Here is a 22784-nt window from a genome sequence, read left to right as displayed (position 1 = left end):
ACAGATGTCTGCAAAGGGGCTGCATTTTCACTGTAACTGCTGGTCACCAATAATTTAGGCTAAAACGGGCTCGTATGAAGGGACTGAGGCTGGATGTGAAGTTAGCAATACTGGTGTGTGATGTACAGGTAAACTAAGAAGAGTCCACATTAGTATTCAGGATGGGTCTAAAGATGTTTACATTAACATCTTCAGAATATAGTCAGCGTCTTTTTTAGTTAAGAAGAGTCATTTTCATGGAAACAGCAGAACTCCTGATTAACTGAAACTCAGGAAGGATATTTTCCTCTGTTCAAAAGCTAAAGTGAAATGCATACAAAGCATTTATCTAGAAGGGACCAGGAATATAATCTGAGTTTAAATGTATTGTAGAGCAAGAGTCACACCACCAGCATAACTGTAATTAGCGCAGATTTGTAGTGATTCCAGCAGAGTGGAATTTCAAGGCTGGGTTCCCATCTACTGTCTGCATCTGTTTTTGGGACTGCGCTGATGACAATGAGTGGATAAAGAAATGCTTAAATATTTGTGTGTGTGTGTGTGTGTGTGCGTGCGTGCGTGCGTGCGTGCGTGCATGTGCGTGCGTGTGTGTGCGTGTGTGTGTGTGTGTGTGTGTGTGCGCGAGCCTGTGGTATTAGGCTCTTAGTGGGGACTAGATGTTCCCAGGCTGAGAACTTTTTTGACCTTTTGAAGAGTTTTTGGAAAGTTTGATGTGGGCACATGTGGCTGGTCTCCATGAAGAAGAGTGTTAATGTAAACAAACGCATTGGAAAGTGTGAAATAACTTGTCAGATTAATAATTGCTGTTATTTGGTTGAATAAGCACTGACACAGTGTGGACTTAAATACTAGAAGCTAAACAAAACAAAATAAGTCATGGCTTATTTGAAGCTTATTTTGTTGTCATTTAAGTCATTCGCGCTATTAGAACTGACTTTATTTTTCATTTTTCAGCCAGTCATTAAATAAAGCCCTGAACGCAGAGACCAGAGTAATTCATTCGACTAAGTCGGACCTAACCAGTCACGAGAAAGCTGAGGCGGTGAGGAGCCTCCTCGCGCTCGCCTGCCTCTCTATGTTAATGAGGCGGAGTGGGCGGGATCAGCGTTTCTGTGGAAACCAGAGGTGGAGCGGCCGCTCTTATAAGTTGAAGAGGAGGCGTGAGTGCGGGGATGTGCGTGCGTGTGTAAGAGCACAGTTCTCTCCTCAAGTCACTGGACCTCACTGCTTCCACTGCAGCGGTTTATTCCCCCGCTTCAAGACACGTTCACCTGAAACAAAGACATCACAACGATGTGTGGTAAGTCAGTCTGCTGTCGCTTAGGACTCTACAGCTGAGGCTAGCTGAGGTTAGCTAGCTGCTGTTAGCCAGGTAACCTGCTTCGTGGATAAGGCGGATAGAGTTCAGCAGCTGTGGGGGAGCTTTAGTTTGAAGGATGTAGTGATAAATGTTGAAGAAAGCCGCTTATCATTAGCACCTAAATCGTTGCCTTTGACGAAGCCGCCTTGTGTCAACGTAGCTTAACGCCACAGATCCGGTTTCAAGGCAGCGAGGAAAGCGTGTCAGACTGTGCTTTCCTTTTCTTTCTAACCGGTCAGGCGAGGCTACGTGGCTGTTTTAAACGTGTCACTGTCAGCTGAGTTTTACAAATATTTAACAAGTCATTTACATCCCTTCATTACATATATATGTCTATATACATACCCCCCTCACTTACCTACTTCATCTTTCCATCTAGAGGTGGGCGCAATATGCGTCATTATATTCATTTTTCTCTGACGTCTGATAAGTTAAAACAGACAAAGTGTACAAATGTAAAACATATGACTGCAGTTACTTGTGTTTAGCATGTCACACATGGTGCAGCAATAGATCTAATAAAACTAGAAGATTTATACTGTCTTTTTAATCAAATGTGCAGCTGGGATCAGAAAAGATAGATGTCATATTGCGCAGCTCTATTTCCATCATATAGTTCAGCCCTGAGGTTTGTTTCTCAGCTACACACCTTAGGTCTTATTATCTAGTAATTACCATGAATTCTTCAGGTCCTACTGTGAGGCCCTTAGAGTTCAAGGGGTTAAAAAAATCTCAGGCCTGAATTGTTTATTGTTTCTAACTCCAGGCTCAATTAGTCACATTTTAATGTCGCAACATGTCTGAAAGAGGGTTTATGAGGCTCGACACTTGAATGTTTGTCTTTTCGCATTTTATGCTATTCTGTTTTTTTTTTTTTAAACTTTCCCTACTTCCATTTTATGCACCCCTAATAACTTCTCTCTGACTCAGTTACTTCATAGTTTCCCTTTACATCATTGCTCAACAACTTAAATTCTTTGCTTTATATTCATTATTTGTCTTAAGGCTTGTTCATTCTTAAGAATTATAACTACGATGAATCATAACCACCACGCAGTAACTACTGTGATTTATACAGTAGCCATCATACATCCATTATGTATTGACTGCGTTGCTGTTAACAGACTAAATTAAAGTTTTTTTTCTTCTGCTTCTCATTCTGTTCACTTGCCCACATTATGGTGTTGCAACGTATCTGTAAAGTCTTTACAAGACATGTCACCTGCGTTTTAATAACCTTTCCGCCTCCACTTTCAAATGCCCCTCCTCCAGGGATTTTCGCCTACCTGAACTATAGAGTGCCACAAACAAGGAAGGACATCTTTACAACGCTGGTGAAAGGACTACAGAGGCTGGAGTACAGAGGGTATGACTCTGCAGGTGAGATGGCTCCTCCCAGCTCCCGTGAAAGTAATGTCGGTGTGCTGTGCTGGAAATAGATCCGGCTCAGAGCTGAACAGAGGCCTCTTTTCATGTATTTTGGCAGTGTAAAGAGGCCGGTGTTTCTGTGGCTGCTGTGTTGGCAGCATACTGAAAAGGTGATGCATTGACTTTACTTGATTCAAGTGTGTAAACCATCTCTATGTGAATAAACTACAGTAGATGTAGGGAGTTATTGCCAAAGTAAGTAAACTGAAAGACAGAGTTGTCTTGAGTATGTTGTTGCTATAAAAAATAAATATCTAAAAAATCATAACTTTATAGGTGAATGCAAAAAAGCCCAACTTTTTTTGTAAATTAATGTAATGAGATTTTACTTCCAAATCAATTTGGAGCAGTTCTATTCATCCATTTATCATGAATTTTTCACATGATGTACAGGACACTGCTGTGTTCAACTAAGGTAGAAAAATAAAAAGCAAAACAAACGGGCACATGTTTATTTTCTGGACAGCGGCGTGGAAATGCTGTGCACATTTGAATCAGCTAAACTGAATGCATCCCATTTTTCAGTGCACACTGAATTTAAGCTCTCTGATTTATGTCCTCACTTCCAGTTCCTTTCCTTGAGAACAGGGTGACCTTTCATGTTTTTTTTTCTTTTCATGTTTTGACTTTGTGTGTCCTGGCCAGGTGTTGCAGTGGATGGCTGTGGGAAAGATGACAAAAACAGCATCTGCCTCTTCAAGAAGAAGGGCAAAGTAAAGGCACTTGACGAGGAGCTCTACAGTGGGTTCAACCATTATGTCATAAATTTTTACTTCCATCGTTCTCTTCATCTCTCCTCTTTCATCATCGTGTAGTCCCTGTCCTCTCTCAGGCTGATGACTGCATCACTGACCCCTGTCCCATATTTTACCCTCATTTACTTGAATTTCCCTTCATTTTGCCAGAGAATGACTCACTTGATTTGGACATGGAACTGGACACACACTTTGGCATTGCACATACTCGCTGGGCCACACATGGAGAGCCCAGTGCTGTCAATAGTCACCCGCATCGCTCTGATAAGAACAATGGTAAGGGATGCAAACACTTTCACACACTTTCAGAGACTGAAATTCACAGTACTGTGTTACTCATTACATTAGTAAACATGCATTACCCAGTGACCGCCAGACAAATTATTAACAGTGGGGCATCTGGAATCATCACTGTATTTGTCAGTGCGGCACCTGTACACGTTAGAGCTGATTAATTATTCAGTGGCCGCTATTAATTACATCCTATTGCAAATTTGTTAGAGTCAAAGGGTTAAAAAGCTACTTCAAGAAGTGCCAGTGAATATTTCATTGGGCAAACAGGGCATCTTTTTTCACAATGTTTTATAATTGCTCATATAATGGGAAAACCTGTTTTCCCACATTTCTGAAATAAAAGATTTTGAGTATGTGGTGTGTAAGTATTGGATGGATCTCCCCAGTCCATTAGTCTGTATATAAACAGCTAAATTCATTGTTCTTGTGATGTCGTGAAAACAAACACATTTACAAGCATACACATATTTAGCCTACAGTAGTTTAGCCCAGCCAGTTCTTACTGAAATTGTAAGCAGTTCATCTCATTTACATATACCAGCTTTAAAAGTGCAGTAACCAAACAGTCTGTAAAGTTATAAGGGGAAAAAAAGAGTATGGAAATGGCCATGAAAAAATTCATTATGACTAGTTTTAGTACATAAACTCCCACGAAAAATAACATTTTTGAAAGTAACCTGACTGCCTTAAAATTTAATTCTATTTTTGAAAAATTGATTCAAATTTTATTTTAAAATTTAACTTTAAATGAGACAGAATGTAACACATGTAATTATTTTGCCTTTGATTTTTTTACAGCAGTGATTTTTACTCCATCAGTAACTTTATAAGGCTGCAACATTTCTGTAAAGTTTTTTTGAAGCTTGTCCCATGAAGGCTCATATCTTTTTATGTTATCCTTCCACATTTTATGTTACCTTTTCCTCGTTCCTTTTAGCCTTCACACAATTGTAATGTGTCAAATGGTTTTACACAAATAAAATGTGTTACAACAATGTAATTCTTACTAAAAGAAGTAAACTGAAAGACAGCAGTTGTGTTGATATACTTCATTCATACACATTGACACATTTGAGTCAAAGCACCCTTTTTTTCAGTGTAGTACACACCCTAATCCTCAGCAGATAAGGACAGATAAATGGCAAGGACTGGGCTTAGGTTGCTGCCTATTACACACCACAGAGCTGATCCCTGAAAAGAAACAGGACGTTCATCTCACTTTTCTGACTCCATAAAGCAGCCTTAGACAGAGGATCCTTTAAGAGCCACTGATGAAGGATCCAGTGTCTCCACTGTAATCCCCAAGAAGACAAATCAGCTAGAATGAGCACAGAAGGTGTGCAGTTACTTTCTCAAATAGGGAGAATAGGAGCTCACAAGTCATTGGACACAAAAAGGGAATTTTCCTTCAGCAGTAATCAAACTATCCATCATGCACACTTTTGCAAATGTATTGTGAGACTACAGGAAAATGCAAATGTGCTTGGAAATGCAAATCGGTGGTACCCGTTAATGGAAAGCTCAATAAAAGTCCCTTGTTACTCAAATGAACATTGTAAAAATGTAAAAAGGGTCAAGTGCAGTTGACATGCTTGTCAGATTTGGACTGATAAGGAACATAATAGTCTAAATGGTTCTTTTGCTGTTATTCTAATGTAAGAGAAAAATAGTTTTTTATTATTATTATACCCGTGCATATTGTTACTGTTAAGGAAAACCTTGTATCTCCAAAACAGTAGCTTTACAGGAAAAGTAAATATATTCTTAATTTATACTTTCTGTGTAATTTGAGGGTGTCAAGCCATACAACTGTATGTACCTGAAAAATATTGGATGTCAGTCCCACAATTTCCATATCACTGTATACCTCCATATATCTGAGAATATTCTTACTCTTATTCCCCAAACATTCCTCCCCTGATACTGTGGTGAGCACCTGACCTTATCTGTGGACACTTGGGCTATGGCCTTTCAGAGGATCCCGGGCTGAGAGAGGCAATTTGACAGAGAGCCAGAACCAAGCCGTTATGTTTTGAGCAGTCTAATACAGAAAGACAGGCAATTTGATTAGTGTATGTGCCAGTGTAGGCCTGCATGCGCATGTATGTGTGTGTGTGTGTGTATGTGCAAGTGCAAGATAAAAAAAAGCAAGAGGCATATGAGCTTCATTTTATTTTAAGTTAAGCATAACCCATTCATTTTTGTCTGATTGGAAAGTAAAGCAGTGGGTGGATGCTATGTATTGAGTGTTTGTTTATAACATCTTTCTGTGTCTTTCTGTAGAATTTGTGGTGATCCACAATGGCATTATCACTAACTACAAAGAACTGAAGAAGTACCTGGTAAGTGAAAGTTGACACACAGAGGATGATTCATGTCAAGAAAATTATTGATCCATCCACTCTCCATCCATTCTCTGCCTTCTTTTGTGTTGGTGAAAGGTTGGGCAAGCTTTACAGAATGTTGGCCAAAATCCTATTCAAGATAATGAATTTAGGTTAGATGGACGTTCCTGTTTAAAATCAGGTGTTTGCAGTTGGTTCAGTTTTACAACGTAATCATATTAATTCCTGAGGGTGTGTCAGTTAAGACATTATGGGCAGATCATATTATGGCAACAAACTGTCCTTTGAATGGAAGGTAGGAGATTAAGAAGAGTGATTGTAGGCTTATTTTTGGTGTCGGGAAGAATCTAGAGTGGCGAGGTAATGGTTTCTTTTTCTTCTGTGAATGAAACTATGCCAGAGTTGGTTTGCACGTATTGAACTCCCTCAGAGACAGATGACTAATATTATGAACCATGTGTGAGCCACCCACTCATAAAGTGCACTTTCTTAATCCAAACTTGTCCCAGTACATACATCTATGAGATTACAGTGATGGATAGACCTACTTAATACTACTAGAGCATTAATGTAAAAATGAGCAAGCCTTACTCACGCCTGTGGTCTAGGTTTGTAACCGTCATTTCTCAGCAATAGTGCTTTAATGTGATCAGTGTAATCCGTGTAATGTAATACTTTTAAGAACTATGGGGCCTTTTCCCTTTCCTCCATCAAGAAAATAACTAAATGTTATTGTTTTGCTGTTGTTTGCATGTGTAACCATGGCTGTGTTGGGTCCCACTCTTTTAACAGGTTTCCAAAGGCTATGAATTTGAGTCAGAGACAGACACAGAGGTCATCCCCAAGCTGATCAAGTATCTTTATGACAATCGCGAGAGCAATTGTGTGTCCTTCTCCACCCTGGTGGAGCGCGTCATCCAGCAGCTGGTGAGCATCAGGACTTTGCGTCTGAGCATGTGTGTTTGTGTGTGGGGTGGTCTTACTCAGACTCTTCTGGAATCGCCTGGTGCATTTTATCAGGGCTGAAGTCCAGTTGTTGCTCTCAGTGTTTCTAAAAGGCAAAAGGTTCGTATTACCAGCTTTATGACCTTTATGAACGGGTAAAAAGTATGAAAAGTTTGCTGTTCAGAAGTATAATTTAATGAATACATTTGTTAAATCAGAATTTAAACTTATTTTTGGACAGCTGATTATTTTATTGTGGCATATTATTATATTATATTTTGTAATGACAGCTGTTATTGGCATTACAAGGTAACCAGCTCTATCCTGTCAGGTTTTTTTGTTACTTGGGGTGATGTTGGGCTGCTTTGTCTCAGATTTGGACAGAATTTTGTCAGACTCAGATAGGTTTCAGTCTCAAGACATGATGCAGTGTGTCATTTTCAGGTTCAGAGCAAAATATCTGGTCCAGATTAAGCTGTACTTCCTAACTTATTGGAAAGAAAGAATTCTCATAAGCCATAATTTGTTAAATAATGAGTAAGAATTATCTACAATTGAGTTGAAATCACTATAATCTTTCCTGTTAGCAGCCCAGAGTATTTCTATTTTTATTCTGTACTGGATTAGGCGTGTTCTGTCCTTATCAGTTGTCAGTATCACCTTTGAACGTCACCTAGGGCCAAAATGCTCCTCAAGATTCAAAAGTCCACATCTATATAAACATCTCCATTGACAGCACAGCTTGGACACTTTGTCACTGCCACCCACCTTTACTGCCCACATTTGCCTTACAGGAATCAGTAGTTTATCATTAGTTTATAAAGCCCAGCTCTCTCTATCAGCTCAGGCCTGTTTAACGTTCCCCTCTTCTTCCCACATCGAGATATATCGTCCTTTATGGCTGCTCCTATAAAGTGATTTCATTATCTAAATTGCGCTTGGCAGTCCCAACTTAACTTAGCGACAGAGTTCACCGAGATGGAAGACCAATAAAGTTTTGAATGGTCGTGCCTCAAGTTGCAGTATGTGGATTTTATGGGCCTTTCACCTTCCTTGTAGCAAGCAACACTGAGGGAAGAGGCTTCGGTTTACAGGCAGTAGAGGGAGGGAGAAAGGATCAGAGAGATAGTCCGTGGTGATTGAAAACAGACTGAGCCCCGAAAATTTTCAAGTGCTCCACTGGTTTTGTTCATTTTGTGTAGTTATGTATGTATTTATGTATACTATGTATAAACACACAGCTTTTCAGATTGTTTTTAATGAGTGAGCACATTACTCTATGTCGGTTTAACATAACATTAACCCGCTAAACTGCAGGCTAATTTTTCAGTTATTAATGTGAAGGCTTATTATTTGGTCTCTGTTATGAATTACTCACTAATTACTGTGAAGCTGCTATATAAAGTATGTAGTTATTGGGGAATAATTCAATATTCACACATTTTATCCCCTTGTGATGTCAGCACTTTTCAACTGGGGTGTCATGTACTTCTAAGTATAGTTAAGAAACTGTTGAATCATTATTTAAACAAAAATCTCTCTTCATAGACAAGGCAAGGCAATTTTATTTCTATTGCATCGTAACAGGGAGTGAGGAGGCGGACGCAAGTGCTGTGATAAGCGGGATTAATTAAGGGCAAATCCAGGGTCATAGTCTAAATGGTCCAGGTTCACAGCCAACATGACAAACACAGGCAAACATGACAGACAAACCAGAATCCAACAGAACAAGCAGAGCAGAGCAGAACAAACAGAACATCCAACACAGCAGATAACAGAGACCAGCAACCAGACACGGGAAAACACAGGGCTTAAATACCTAAGGGTAATGAGGGACAGGTGCAAACACAGGTGGAGAAAATCAGGTGTGGAGTCATGAAACGAGGGGGCAGGACTAGAAAACCAAAACAAATCCACATGGAAGATCAAAACAAAGGGGCACCTGTCCCTGAAGGCCTAGGTGTCCACAAGGTGTCCACAAATGTTTGACGGGAAGACTAAGAATGTATGCGCGTCTCTTTTAGTAAAGGTATGAGTTTGAGTATCTGTTTGAGTGGTTGTGTGATTTCCTTTCAGTGTGAGTGCACACTCAATGTATGGGCAGGAGGTGGGAGCTGGTGGCTGGTATATCTCCCTGCTCTGAGTTCACTGTGAGATTCTGTTCCTCTTAGCATCTCTCTCTGGGCCCCTGGTCTTCTCATACTGCAGTGGTCTGAGAGAGATTAAGCTGACAGACTTTACAGTTAACTGCAAGAATTAGGGCAGCATGATTATAGAGTAAATGCCATTTTGTGAATATACTGTATAATATAATTGCAATACTGTCATTAAGTCATTAAGACTACAAAGATAGGAGTAACCAAATGTCTCTTGAATGTTATAGGATGAAGTGAAACACAAATGGTTGCAATACCAAAACATGTAAAATGCATTTGGTAGGAATAACATGTTAAAAAAAGAAAAACACCTGTAAAGTGAACTTTAGTTGAAAAATAAAGAACAAAATTGCAAGAAATGCTGAGAAGCTGCACTTCCATCACTACAGTATTCAGTTACTTTCCCAACGTGCTTTGCAGATTACATCTCATTTCTGTAAAATCCAGCATTTTAGCATCTTTGACATGATACTTAATCTCTTTCTCCCAGAATGCACCATTTTTCACAACACCCAGCTGTATTTCAGGAATACAGTAGATTAATTCAGTGTTTCTCTGTAAATTTACATCAGTGATCGGTGATGCATATTTTATCTGTGATATGCATTTTGATGAGCCTTTAACTGTCATTGCCCTACGTTATTGGGCTAAATTTATTTACATTTGTTGGATGATGGGAAGCCTTACTTTATCCAAAAATCATCCTGTGCTTAGAACTGTGATTAGTCCGAATGCTCAGACACACAGTAAAGCGTTTAGTGATTTGTTTTGGGGCTTATTCACATATTGCAGAAGTTGGCCTATATCACTATTGCAAAGGTTAATATTGAAATAACAATTAATGAACAATACATTGCAGAGACCTAGCAAGCAATTTGTGAGGTAGCAAAGGTATTTTCCTTTCATTTTGACAAACTTATGTGACTTTTTATTTTCTTGCAGGAGGGAGCTTTTGCCCTTGTGTTCAAAAGCATTCACTTCCCAGGAGAGGCCGTCGTCACCAGGTAAGCAGCAATAACAGATGTAAAAACAGTGCTTTTTGCTTTCTCTTCTTCTCTCTGTATACCTTTCTTTATCTCTTTTTAATGTGTCTTCTTTAGATCAAGTGATCACTTTTGTTCTTAGTAATATGTTCTCATGCGCTAAAACTGGGTCACTCAAGCACTGTGGTTTTGTGTGCCATTACGAAGCACAAGTCTTTAATTTAGGAACCTGATAAGGATGTATGGTATGCTGACATATGGCCATACTCTTGTCTTGACTTCACCTCATGTTGCGCCTCAAACTCTCAAAAAATTCTAATACAAATGAGCGGTTTCCTGTTAGCTAGTAAAACAGATAACTTTGTAATTGTTAGAAACAGGCAGTAGGTGTTGCGTTTTCTTGCTGTTATTCATGCCTTTTCCAGCCATAAATCAGATTAACTCCACTGAGTTCCTCATCTAACCCTTAGAAGTTGCAGGTTTCAAGTTTATATATATATATATATACATATGTATGTATACATTTTTTTTTGCTCATTAGAACAATTCTAATTCAGATTCTAAGCTTAAAATCCATGGCAGATTCCATGGCAGATTTGTGTTTGTAAAAGAGAACATATTTTATTAAGATTTTAATTAAATGAAAAGACATTTTTCAATTATTTGTTGTGTGCACAATGTTGATTTGCATAGAGAAAAAAAAGGTTTTCAAATAAGGTATACGAAGCTCCCTGCAGTTCATGACATTATAGTAATAGATAGATGAAACTGGAGTAATGGTATAGGAATAAAACATGAGAACAAGGTTGTGAAAGTGAAAACAATGAAAGAAACACGAAAGCAAATAAGTAGGGATAAAGAAAAAATGAATAAAAAAATGTAATTCATTGTGTAACTTGCCCTGTATGACTTCTGAGAATTAAACCGGATCTACTCAAGCCTAATGCAGCAGAGCAGTGCTCTAACCTTTCAGAGACAGTATATATCGAGTTATACATATGAACGTGAGCCAAGTGAGACCACGTACAGAGTTAATCACTCCCATCTGCCTGCCTTCCTCTGAATGAGTGCGTTGTTGCTTGTGGTCAGTTTTTTCAGCGCATGTTGCGTAGATAATCTGTTTTATACTTTCTCATGAAAATGTGTCCAGGTTTTTGTTGCAATTCGTTTTACTTTCTGCCTGGAATGAGTTTTCGAAGAAGTCTTTTTAACTGAAATGTGCCTCAGAGGACACTGATCGTCGAGGAATAGTTCTATAAAAGAAAGATCTTCTCTCTAAAAGAGTTCTCATCGCCAGGTCTCACCAAATCTTTGTGGAGCTTTTTCTCTGCTAGGCTTGTCATGAGCCAAATTTTGACTTTGATGCTGATGTTGAGAAGTGGGCGATAGGGCAAAAATGTAATATACTTCAAGAAGTTTTCTCGATAGACATATTCATTTTGTTAATGACATCTGAAAAGTTGGAGCAGACAAAGCAGTGCCACAACTTTGTTTTATATATTTTGCTGATAAAAATGGTATGTTTTGAGTAAAGTTTTGAGTAAAGTTTAAGTATGTGAAAGTTTTGGGCTATAGGAATTAAAATTTGAAAGTACTGAAAGTATTGAATTAGCACATTGCCATGTTGAAAAAGCATTGATCTTTCATGCAGCATTACCCTCTGCATCATCCTTGCCCTCCCTTATTTGACTTGGATTTGACTGCACATCTCACAGGACCAAATCATTTCGGTCCTATACCATGTCAGTCTCTATGCTACATTTGAATTAGAGTCCATTAAATATAGTATTATCTGGAGTGCCCTACATAGTTTATTGAACATTACTTAGTTGGCTGATCTTATTTTAATGCAAGTGCCATACCTGTTGAAAACGAGCAGACTGCAAGAATGTGTACCTATGAGACCTCCGTTTGGCGTATGTCAGTATAAAGAGCTGCAGATCGTGGCAAATTATATTGATCTTGTGAGTAAAGGTAATTTATTTGGTCATAATTCCTCTGGCTGAATGGATCCGAACAAGGATGTAAGGGGAGAGACAGAAGAACAGAGAAACAGAATGAGCCTTTGTGTCACACAAGTGTTTGAGCTCTTGCCAGTGCTATGAAATAAAATGTATAGTATATGAATGTCATATAGCATGACTGATAACTACATCACTTAGTTTTGTAGTAGCTGTCACATAATTAATCAGTTACTGAAAATAAATCCTTAGATTAATAACTGGATTATAAGCCTGCAGTTTAAGTGGTTGTCATATTAATGTGCAAAAACAAAGTTAGCAGTTTGTAGATTTGTATTTTGTTTCTTTCCCAAAACTACCATTTTGCAAAGAACAAGCATATAAATAGGACTATACATGCCAAAAGTGGCATGTATGGTTGTGCACACTCACTCAGCAGCTATCATAGTGCATCCAAGAATAAAGGCCGCATCAAGCTTCTTTTACAGTGGTAGAGAACAAGGTACACAAAGATTAAATTCCACTGATATGTTTTACTGTGACCAACATGAACATGCACATAGTCGAACTACTCTGGTGGTAGATTTTAACAAGTTAAAGGGAACAATGGCAATGCATCTGAGAGGTGGTGTCCCAGACATAGATTAAACCTAGTCTTGGACTAAATTGTATTGCCAATAGTGAATTACTATTGAAAATTCTTTTTTTTGTGTGTGTAGGCTTATGCTTAATGTGGATCTGGCCTTGAATGTATCACCAGTGAGATGTTAGCTTTGATAGGGTGAACCGTCATTAGACAGTGTCTTAGTGAGTTTGAACAGTCTGTGCTATCATTTAATGCTCTCCACTCTTTTATATGTTCTAGGAGAGGAAGTCCTCTATTAATCGGAGTGCGATGCCAGTACAAGCTCTCCACTGATCAGATCCCCATTCAGTACAACAGCGGTGAGTACTAGTCTTGCACTCATTATCCATGCAGAATAAACACCCCTCAGTGCAACCTGAACAGCTCACCAAACCAGTTCTGTCCTTTAAATGCATTCCTCCACAGTGACCTGCATCTGATAAAATGTGGCTAAACAACAAATGCAATGAGTCACTTGGAGCCAGGCATGTGGTACATTTAGAGCCATTAGTTCCATATAGAACAATTTCATGCTTTAATGGGTCTTTGCATGGTGAAATGGTTCTTTGGATTGATGGAGTGTGTTGTATTTGGTTCTGTCTAGAAACTTAGTGGTTATATATAAATGGTTCTTTGGAACACCAAAAAGGGTTGACATTGTAAACTAAAGCTTGACTTCCTAAACTACCTTCAACTAATTCACTGTTCACAATAGTCAGCTCAAACTCCCAGCATACATTTTTCTGTACTTGTTTTACCCATAAGAAATGTGTCAAGAGGGAACTACATCAGTACTCTGCTGTTGCACTTGATTTAAAGGCAATGTCAAGTAATGTTATACGTGTCGGACCAACAGCATAGTTAATACTTGATTATTGTGTGGCACATGATCTTTCTGTGCTTTGTTAGGCATGTGCTGGTTTACACAGCTAACTGTTTTAAAAATGGGAGGTCATACATTCACAAAAAAACCTTGTCTCTAGATCTTAATCTTCCATGAATTTGTTTGTGTTTGATTTGGAGTGAAGCAGACGAACAGTAAATAGTGAGTTTTTTACACTTTAGTCACGTGACTTGGGCCACAAAGTAGAAACGCCAGCTGGGTAACATATTTGATTATACAATTTAGCATAGGTTTAATGATATTGATTGAAATGTTTTACATATGTATATACTTTTCAACCTAATGTCTATTTACCACATCTATAGCATATAGTCCACTAACATGGACATTAATACTTAGTATAAAAACAGAAAACCCAGTCACTCAAATCACAATTACAATAGAAGCCACTGTGTAGATGCTAAAGCACCCTCTCTTTGGCTTCTGTTGTAAATAAATACAGTACAGAGAAATTATTGTTTGTGGTAATTGATGGTACCATACACATGCAACAGATAGAGATTAGACTGTTAAAACCTGGAGTATTCCTTTAACCAGCAATGGTGGTTATCAGTTACAAATTCCAGAAGTCTTACTGCCCGACACTTACATTTACTGTTGTCAATTAATGTTGTTAATCAAACATTGCTGACATTTCTTTAGTAAATGTAGCATGCTTGTTTCTGATCTACAGGAGATGCTAGGAGAGACATTCAGAATAAAAACTACATTAACAGGGTGGACAGCAGCAACGCCTTACACTCTGTACACGACAGGATGGCTGTGGAGTTCTACTTCGCTTCTGATGCCAGGTAACACGCATACGCAGAAACAGACACAGACAGTCGTTTGTAAGCACAGATTCATGAGTCTCTTCATGTGAATAGGAAGATTATTTCAAAATTATTTTTAGAAGCTCCTTAACCACAGAAAATCTTAGGTTGGATAAGTAGAGCATTAAGTAGGCAAGGCCTTTACACCATGAATAGGCAGCTCAGCACTGCTGCCTTGTGGCCACAAAATCTTGTTGCAGTGTCGATATTTTCCCTACATCGGGTTTCTGAGCGATTGTATTTCCATACTTCATTGTAATACTGTTACTCAGAAAATTACTGATTGATGTTTTGGGTCATTTATTGTTCATCCAATGTACTTACATGGTAGGGAGGTACAGATTCACATTATTGTTGATTTTCTGAACAAAAGTTATACAGAATCTGCTGAGAAAACACATCTGTACATTTTAATCCACTATCACTGTTTGTTTTCTGAATTTAACATACTGGGAAAAGGAAAACATTAAATGTGGCCTGTGTAAAAGGTGGGAAAAAGTGGCACATTTTAGATATTGTTTTCACATTTTGCAAAATTACATATTTAAGTTTGTTCCCTGTAAAGAATATGTTAATTTATTTTTACTCAGAAATTCAACAAAACATGTAATTTAGCCAGGGGTGTTCACATTTTTTGCACCGAACTTTTTTGATGTTTCCATTTTCATTTTATTAAAGCAAATCATTTAATGTTGCAAAAGTACAATATTTCATAATAAGCTAATACGTTAGCCCCAAGCTAACATAAGCCAACGAGGAGTGTGCATTTCCTCTCTGCTCTGGATGTTTTCAGAGAGAGGGGCTGCTCTTACTGTGGGCTTGCTTGTATCATTTTTAATTTAATCAGTACAATGTGATACATAGTATTGCTACATACTTCATCTCTCTCTCTCTCTTTCCCTCTCTTCCCCTCTCTTCCCAACCCCCCATCACCCTATATTTGTCTAACTTGCTCTCTGCATCCATCAGTGCCATCATTGAGCACACCAATAAGGTGATCTATCTGGAGGATGATGACATAGCGGCAGTGGCAGAGGGGAAGCTGTCTCTGCACCGCATGAACCGCAGTGCTGGAGAAGATCCTGTCCGAGTCATCCAGACCCTGCAGATGGAACTCCAGCAGATCATGAAAGGTGACAGACCTGCCTACAAGACATTTGCACACATATGTACAGCAGTCACTGAACGGAAGTGAAATACTAGAACTAGAGATTAGAGATTTCTAGACTTGGGATGTAAAATGCATGCAGTCATCTGAAGGTGCATCAGTTCTGAGTGTTAGAATCAGCAGCAATTTCTTATAATAGCATTCAATAAAATATGCGCTTATATTTTGGCTAAAGTCAAAGTAAGTCAGTAAAACATAACAAGAATTTCTTGTTTTCAAAAACGTATTTGTAAGCTAGTTTTTGACCCCTCCTGCCACTGCATTGATTTGTTCAAATCCACCACCAGCACAACTGATTTGACTTCAAGTATTGATTAACCACATTAGGTATTGGATTATGACTACAATTATTTCTGGGCTGCCACAAGCAGAGCTTTGAAAATGGTTAAGTAAACTCATAGACTTACATAAGACTATTGTGCTAATATTCTTTGCTCGTATTTTAATGTAACTGTTTTTCTGAACAAATAACACATATTGCACTGCTAAATTGCTTTTTAAATATCATTTTCTCAGGTGCATAAATCTTTTGCACTTTTTGTACTTTTGTACTTTTTGTACAGAACATGTCTATATTGTACTGCTGTATAAATAACTTCTCAAGTCACATTTGTGTATTCAGTGTGAAAAAAGTTTAATTGTGATGAAATTTGACATTTTATGACGCATTAAATAGTTTCCTAAAGAAACAATTTTGGAATTTACATCCCTATTACGGGCAAAACAAAATAAAGAGCATTCCCAGAAAATCAATGCGCAGTTCTGCAAGAAATTTCAAGTAAACATTTTGCAGTGGTCATCTTATATCGTTCATTCTGCCTGTCTGTCTGTCTGTCTCTCTCTCTCTCTCTCTCTCTCTCCCTCCTCTCTGTTTCTGTATGCTGATGCTGGCTCTCATGGTTCTCTCCCTGCAGGTAACTTCAAAGCTTTCATGCAGAAGGAGATCTTCGAGCAGCCTGAATCTGTCTTCAACACCATGAGGGGCCGCATCTGTTTCGACACCAGCACAGGTAGAGCCTGACCTCTATCTCCACCAACCATGAAACAGCAAACAGCACTCACACTGTGCTGCCTCCAGGGCCAAAATGTGCTCCACTGATTTGGAATGCTTCCACCAGCAGGCCTCAGTTTAAACTGGGGTACTGCTTTATTCATGCCCTCAAATAGCTTGTATATCTTTGTGTACTGTGGTAGCAAAGCATTTTTACTAGGAACTAATGGAACTTGTTGATGGAACTTGTAAAATTGAACATATAGCCACCCAATAATGCATGTGTTTCCTTATGTATGTTTTTGTGCACAGTGGTGCTTGGAGGTTTAAAGGATCATCTGAAGGAGATCAAAAGGTGCCGCCGCCTCATTATAATCGGCTGTGGAACCAGCTTTCACGCAGGAGTTGCAGTAAGTTACTTTAATCCAGGAAAGGCTTATTAATTAGCTACTTAGTTCATTCAGGTGTATTAGAGCAAGGAAAATGAGTGACATCTAGCTGCAGCAGGGCATGGCCTCTGCTTTGAAAGAAGAAGTTAGAAGTTAGCCAGCTGGTTAGTGAGCCATTCAAGTTAGCAAATGTGCTGGTGAAGTAGCTTAGGTAAAGTTTATTAGCATATTGTTTCAGAGAGGATATGTGATAGTTACATTTACATACAATTGAAAAGCTAATGGTGTGTTAACTAGCTAGCCACCTAACAATTGTAAGTGTAGATAACCTTCATGTTGGGGAAGTAACTAACCACAACCCACACCTTAACTGTTTACACATGATGTGTCTCTAACACTTTGCTAGACACATTGTTGGCTAACATTTGTCCAAGTTGGGGCAATTTTCACCCAAGCCAAGGCTTTGCACAGCTGTGGGCTTGGTCTATGGGGCTGCAGCTGGGTACTGCTGGGGGAAGGACCAAAATGTGCTGGGCAGGGCATTTCATTATGCTTGAAGTTTGTATCTCTCTCTGTTCAGACAAGGCAGATTCTGGAAGAGCTGACTGAACTACCTGTCATGGTGGAGCTGGCCAGTGACTTCCTGGACCGCACCACACCTGTCTACAGAGACGACGTCTGCTTCTTCATCAGCCAGTCAGGTACACCATAACTGAGACACTGCAGCTTGCTTAAACTGACCATATGTCCTCTACTACCTTGCTCTGGTCTGTGTACCTATAGCGGCATAATGATGATATTGTGCTATTAAATAAACTTTTTTGTATTTTTATTGTAAAGTGACACATGTAATTGATTATCTAAGTCATGCCTTGTGTCCAAAGTTTACTTCTTTAGTTTTGCATTGGAGAACACAAGCCTAACATATGACATGCACTGTTAAGTTGCCTAACAAGATAGACGAAAGTGCTTAGTGTAGCTTAAAAAATGCAGTTTTTATCCATTTGGATAGATCACAGTATGTCATACAGTGTCTGAAACCTACCAACTCAATGTGAGGCAAGTATGTGATGATTTAGGCTTGAAGTTTGCACATTGACAATCAATGAGGTGTTAACTTCCAATACTGGTTAGCTACATTAGCCTCATAGCTCTAGTGCAAGACTAAAGAAGAACATCAGACATCTTGGCAGATTAATCACATTTGCTGTAAGAGGAAAACTGTGTAAATATCTTGCCAAACTGTTGCCAAAAGTAGACAACAGTGGCGGCTACAGTGACAGCAGTCATACAGGCTAATGTAGGTGTGTCTGACTAGGTGAGACAGCTGACACACTGATGGCTCTACGCTACTGTAAGGAGCGAGGAGCTCTCACTGTAGGTGTTACCAATACAGTGGGCAGCTCCATCTCTAGAGAGACAGACTGTGGAGTTCACATCAACGCTGGACCCGAGATTGGAGTGGCCAGCACCAAGGTACGGTACATCATGACAGGTTGTCCCTCTCTCTGTTTCTTCCATCTGTCTCTCTCTCTAATGACTTTGTATGATCCTCCTTTGCAGGCCTACACCAGTCAGTTTGTGTCTCTGATCATGTTTGGTCTAATGATGAGTGAGGACAGACTCTCGCTGCAGAAGAGGAGGCAGGAGATCATCAACGGCCTCCGCAAACTGCCAGGTGTGTGTGTGGTACAGTTCACAACACAGACTCTGTGATTCTTGAGATTTAGCATGTGTCCCTGAGAGCTGCGCTGATTAACACTCCCCCTCTCTGTCTCCATTTAGAGCTGATCAGAGAAGTTCTTGCACTGGACCAGAAGATCAAGAGCATAGCAGATGAGCTTTACCAACAGAGGTCTCTGTTAGTCATGGGCCGAGGCTACCACTATGCCACGTGCCTCGAGGGGGCACTGGTGAGTAGTTTATATTTATAGCATCTTAACCTAATGTTTCCCAAAGTGGTCTCAGCCACCATCATTACATTTAGAAAAAAGCCTTTATTTTGTTTTGCACAGCAGTAGTTTAAACCAAAAATGCCCATTATGATTAGACACAGGTGTAGCAGATTAGGGTTGTAACTGCACTTTGCAGATAGGAAGGACAAGGTTTGGTGACCATTGCCTTAAATTGTAAGGACCTCTGTGTGGGCCCGAATTTCACTTCCTCATATGAGTTTCCAAACTATTCATAGCAGTTACTGAAAATTAAGCCTTAATAGAAAATTCAAATTAATAGCGATAATAATCCCTAGTCCTCATTCTCCAGTACCCCATATCCTGGACATTTAATGTTTTTCTGCTCTAATGCATCTACTTTAATTCAGGAATGGCTTGTCAAGTAACCTATTAGGTGACCAGGTGTGTCAGAACCGGAAAAACACAAACATTTACAGATTAAGTTAACTCCAGGAATCTTAGGAACCATTGCCCTCAACCAAAGAGCTGTTTTAAATGAATCAAATGTTTTGATTATGAATGTTATTGTGCATCCTGCAGAAAATTAAGGAGATCACATACATGCACTCAGAGGGCATTCTGGCTGGAGAACTGAAGCATGGCCCCCTGGCTCTGATTGACTACCACATGCCTGTCATCATGGTGATCATGAGAGATGCCTGCTATATTAAGTGCCACAACGCCCTACAGCAGATCACAGCCAGACAGGTAACATACACTTTTTAACATGAAAACTCAAAATCTGATTTTATTCATTAGCATATGGAAACACTTGAATGTGTGAATGGTCACAGATGAAATAACTTTGCTTTATGTTTTCTGATGATGTATTGAGGCTGTGAAGCAGCTTAGCTCAACGTTGGTTCTTTTTAAACTTCTATAAAAAAAGTATGTGCATTCTGACTAATCTTGATATTCAAGTTTCCATAAGGGTTAGGATAATGAATGGATAACTGTTTAATTGCAGGGAAAAATTGAAAAATGGAAATTAATGTAAGGCTGCAGGCTTACCTTTTCAGTGATTGTATAGGTGTTAGAGGAATGCATTTGAAAAGATGGTTTATTGTTCAAAAATACCCCAAGGATTTTTTTATGAATAAAAAAAATGTTAATTTACTTGCCTGATGATCATTCACCAACATACGACTTGTAGCTTTTCTTGGTTAAAAGGAGTAATGCTGAAATGCAGCATTTTCAAAAATCGTACAAAGCGGTAAAGCAGCCAATTCCTGAAATTGTGGTGGAGAAAATATATTTGCCCACAGGCCAAATCATTGACTAATACCATCTATTCACCAAGCCATCTATTTTCTGAGTATATTTAGTGAATAACTCTCCCTGCTGTGTGTCTCTTAGGGGCGGCCCATCATCCTGTGCTGCCAGGACGACTCAGAGATCAGTAAGATGGCGTATAAGACCATTGAGCTCCCTCATACGGTGGACTGCCTGCAGGGCATCCTCTGCGTCATCCCGCTGCAGCTCATGTCGTTCCACCTGGCTGTGCTCAGAGGATATGATGTGAGTCAGACTCTCATAGTACTGTGTCCAGCTCTGGGCAGTCATGTTTAGATTTTCCTTTTAGATGTGTGTTGTTTTAAATATGTGTTTCATGTATATTTGCAGTGATCAGTTTCAGTTGTGTGTTCAAAGATATAACATATTTTATTTTGATACCATTTTTATGTAAAGTGATTTTTTTACCCTACTTCCTGAGATGTTTTCTTAATACTCTTACTCAAACTTAAGTAGAGCGGAGACAATATTGTATATTGACTTAAACCTTTCCTAAACCTCTCTCTGGGATTTAAGCAATGTGGTGTTCCTTTGTCTTAATCTCAGTTACCTGTGTATTGTGGAGAGCAATATTAGGCAATTGAATCCCTGAAACTAACTGTTTTTTATCATTAAAACAAAACATTTATTCTGTTTTATTAACATACATATGTTTCAGCAGTATACTGTGTACAACACGCTGTACATAGTATAGAGAAGAGATTTTACATGCTTTACCTAGACAGCAAACATCCTAAAGATTGTTATTCAGTGATTTTATAGAAAACTATGCAAACTGTCTGTTATTCTGAAGTTATAACAATGAGGCGTGGAACTGCCAGTGGTTCCTTGAAGTAAGGGATCGAAATGTATGACAAATTTATTTTTGTATAATGCAGTTTTTAAAATCTATTAAATGTTCTTTATGACAGGTGGACTGCCCAAGGAACCTGGCCAAATCTGTGACCGTGGAGTAACCCATCCTGAGAACCCAAATCTATGAGTGTAGACTTGGAGAATACCTACCATCATAGTGCAATTATGAGTGTGTGTGTTTACATGCGACTGAGTGTGCATGTGCAAGCGTGTACATATTTATGAATTATGACCAAAACCCTGAAGACCAGTCTTCCCCTCAACTGAACCAGTGTGAGGGTGCTCCATGAAGTGCATTGATTTGATCTCCACAAGTGCCTAAAATCTCTACTGCTATTGATAGAAACACTAAACTGTGCCTTAAAACCTCTGTCCTCTGCACTCACCTGAGCCAGAGGAGCACAGAGAGGTTGAATGTTTACTTCTTTCAAACCAATGTGCAATACTTTAAAGGTTATGGGAACCAAAGACCGTTAAGGGTTTGAGTAGATGAAGGATTGCTAATTGAATGTCTTTTGCCTTCTCCATTGAGAGCTGTGGAGGTACTGACGTACATCAGCCAAATCATATTTCACTGTGAGTGACATCTGGATTCAAGTGAAGGGAGTTTATTATTAATTACAGCACAAGGAAACACTGTAAATACTCCCAAAGGCACCTCATTTTTAATGTTATGTAGCCTAATACTGAACATTTGCAGACATTCAGATGACAGTTTTGCTTGTATCTGTTTTTTTTATTATTTCACTTTAAATATTTTCTGGGCTTCACTGGAAAATCTGAAAAAGTAGTGCTGTTAGGATATAACATCAAATTCATATCCGCCTGAGGCGTTCTGAGGTACAATCCATTATATTATTCAATTTACATTCCAATTTTTTACCATGAAATATTTACATGATTTGTCTCAATCTATTTATGTTGTGTAGAAATTAGATAACTTATTTTCTACTGGCGGGGAGTAAATAGGTTTTTAGTTGCTCCTGATAAGTCCTATGTAATTGTCTCCATTGTCTGTATTCATGTTGTTAATGTCCTTTTTAAAATCAATTTTATTATATATTTTTTAAAGTTTTATGGGATGATGGTTAAGGGGTATGTATATAAAAAACAAGTTATATGGAATATTTACTGTTTACTATTGGACTGTGATCACTTGTAATAAAAAATAATAAAGCATGAAGTATAAGTGAGTTTGTTTTTTTGTTTATTTCTATTTGTATTTGAGTTTTGATAGTTACTTTTTAGGAAAATGCAATAAATGCATGTTTTTCATTTCTTTCATTCACAGAATCTGGTGCTAAGCCAAACCTGTCACAAAATTAGCCTGTGATGGTGTTTGCTGTATATCGAATCTTGTGGGATAGCGGAGTGTTTGATTAGTTTCAGCATGATAGGCTTTTTGATGTTCACCATGAGTGAAGTGCTTTTATTAGGAAATAGTGTAGCATTCACCACTACTAAAAGAGAGAGGCACAGCTTTCACACAAGTCGTGCTTTATTTTCCAGCTGTTGCCGGCCACAGATGCACCACTCCAGTGAGGCTTTTCTCTGTTGAACAGCTG

At 38.8% G+C, this 22784-nt stretch overlaps 1 protein-coding gene across 1 annotated transcript; it reads left to right on the top strand.

Annotated features, from left to right (window-relative positions):
- The first annotated feature begins 1160 nt into the window (after nucleotides 1–1160).
- Nucleotides 1161–22406, top strand: gfpt2 (glutamine-fructose-6-phosphate transaminase 2). The gene is made up of 19 exons (XM_017720287.2): nucleotides 1161–1300; nucleotides 2633–2740; nucleotides 3434–3529; nucleotides 3694–3819; nucleotides 6121–6179; nucleotides 6975–7109; nucleotides 10226–10287; nucleotides 13093–13172; nucleotides 14430–14547; nucleotides 15538–15701; nucleotides 16651–16746; nucleotides 17040–17137; nucleotides 17697–17817; nucleotides 18435–18592; nucleotides 18680–18794; nucleotides 18902–19029; nucleotides 19612–19779; nucleotides 20428–20589; nucleotides 21276–22406. Exons 1-19 carry the CDS (start codon nucleotides 1294–1296, stop codon nucleotides 21318–21320), a joined length of 2046 nt encoding a protein of 681 aa, XP_017575776.1. The 5' UTR covers nucleotides 1161–1293; the 3' UTR covers nucleotides 21321–22406.
- The last annotated feature ends 378 nt before the right edge of the window (nucleotides 22407–22784 follow it).

The sequence above is a fragment of the Pygocentrus nattereri genome, chromosome 16, assembly GCF_015220715.1.
Source record: "Pygocentrus nattereri isolate fPygNat1 chromosome 16, fPygNat1.pri, whole genome shotgun sequence".
Lineage (NCBI taxonomy): Eukaryota > Metazoa > Chordata > Actinopteri > Characiformes > Serrasalmidae > Pygocentrus > Pygocentrus nattereri.
This window is presented reverse-complemented; position numbering and strand designations above follow the sequence as displayed.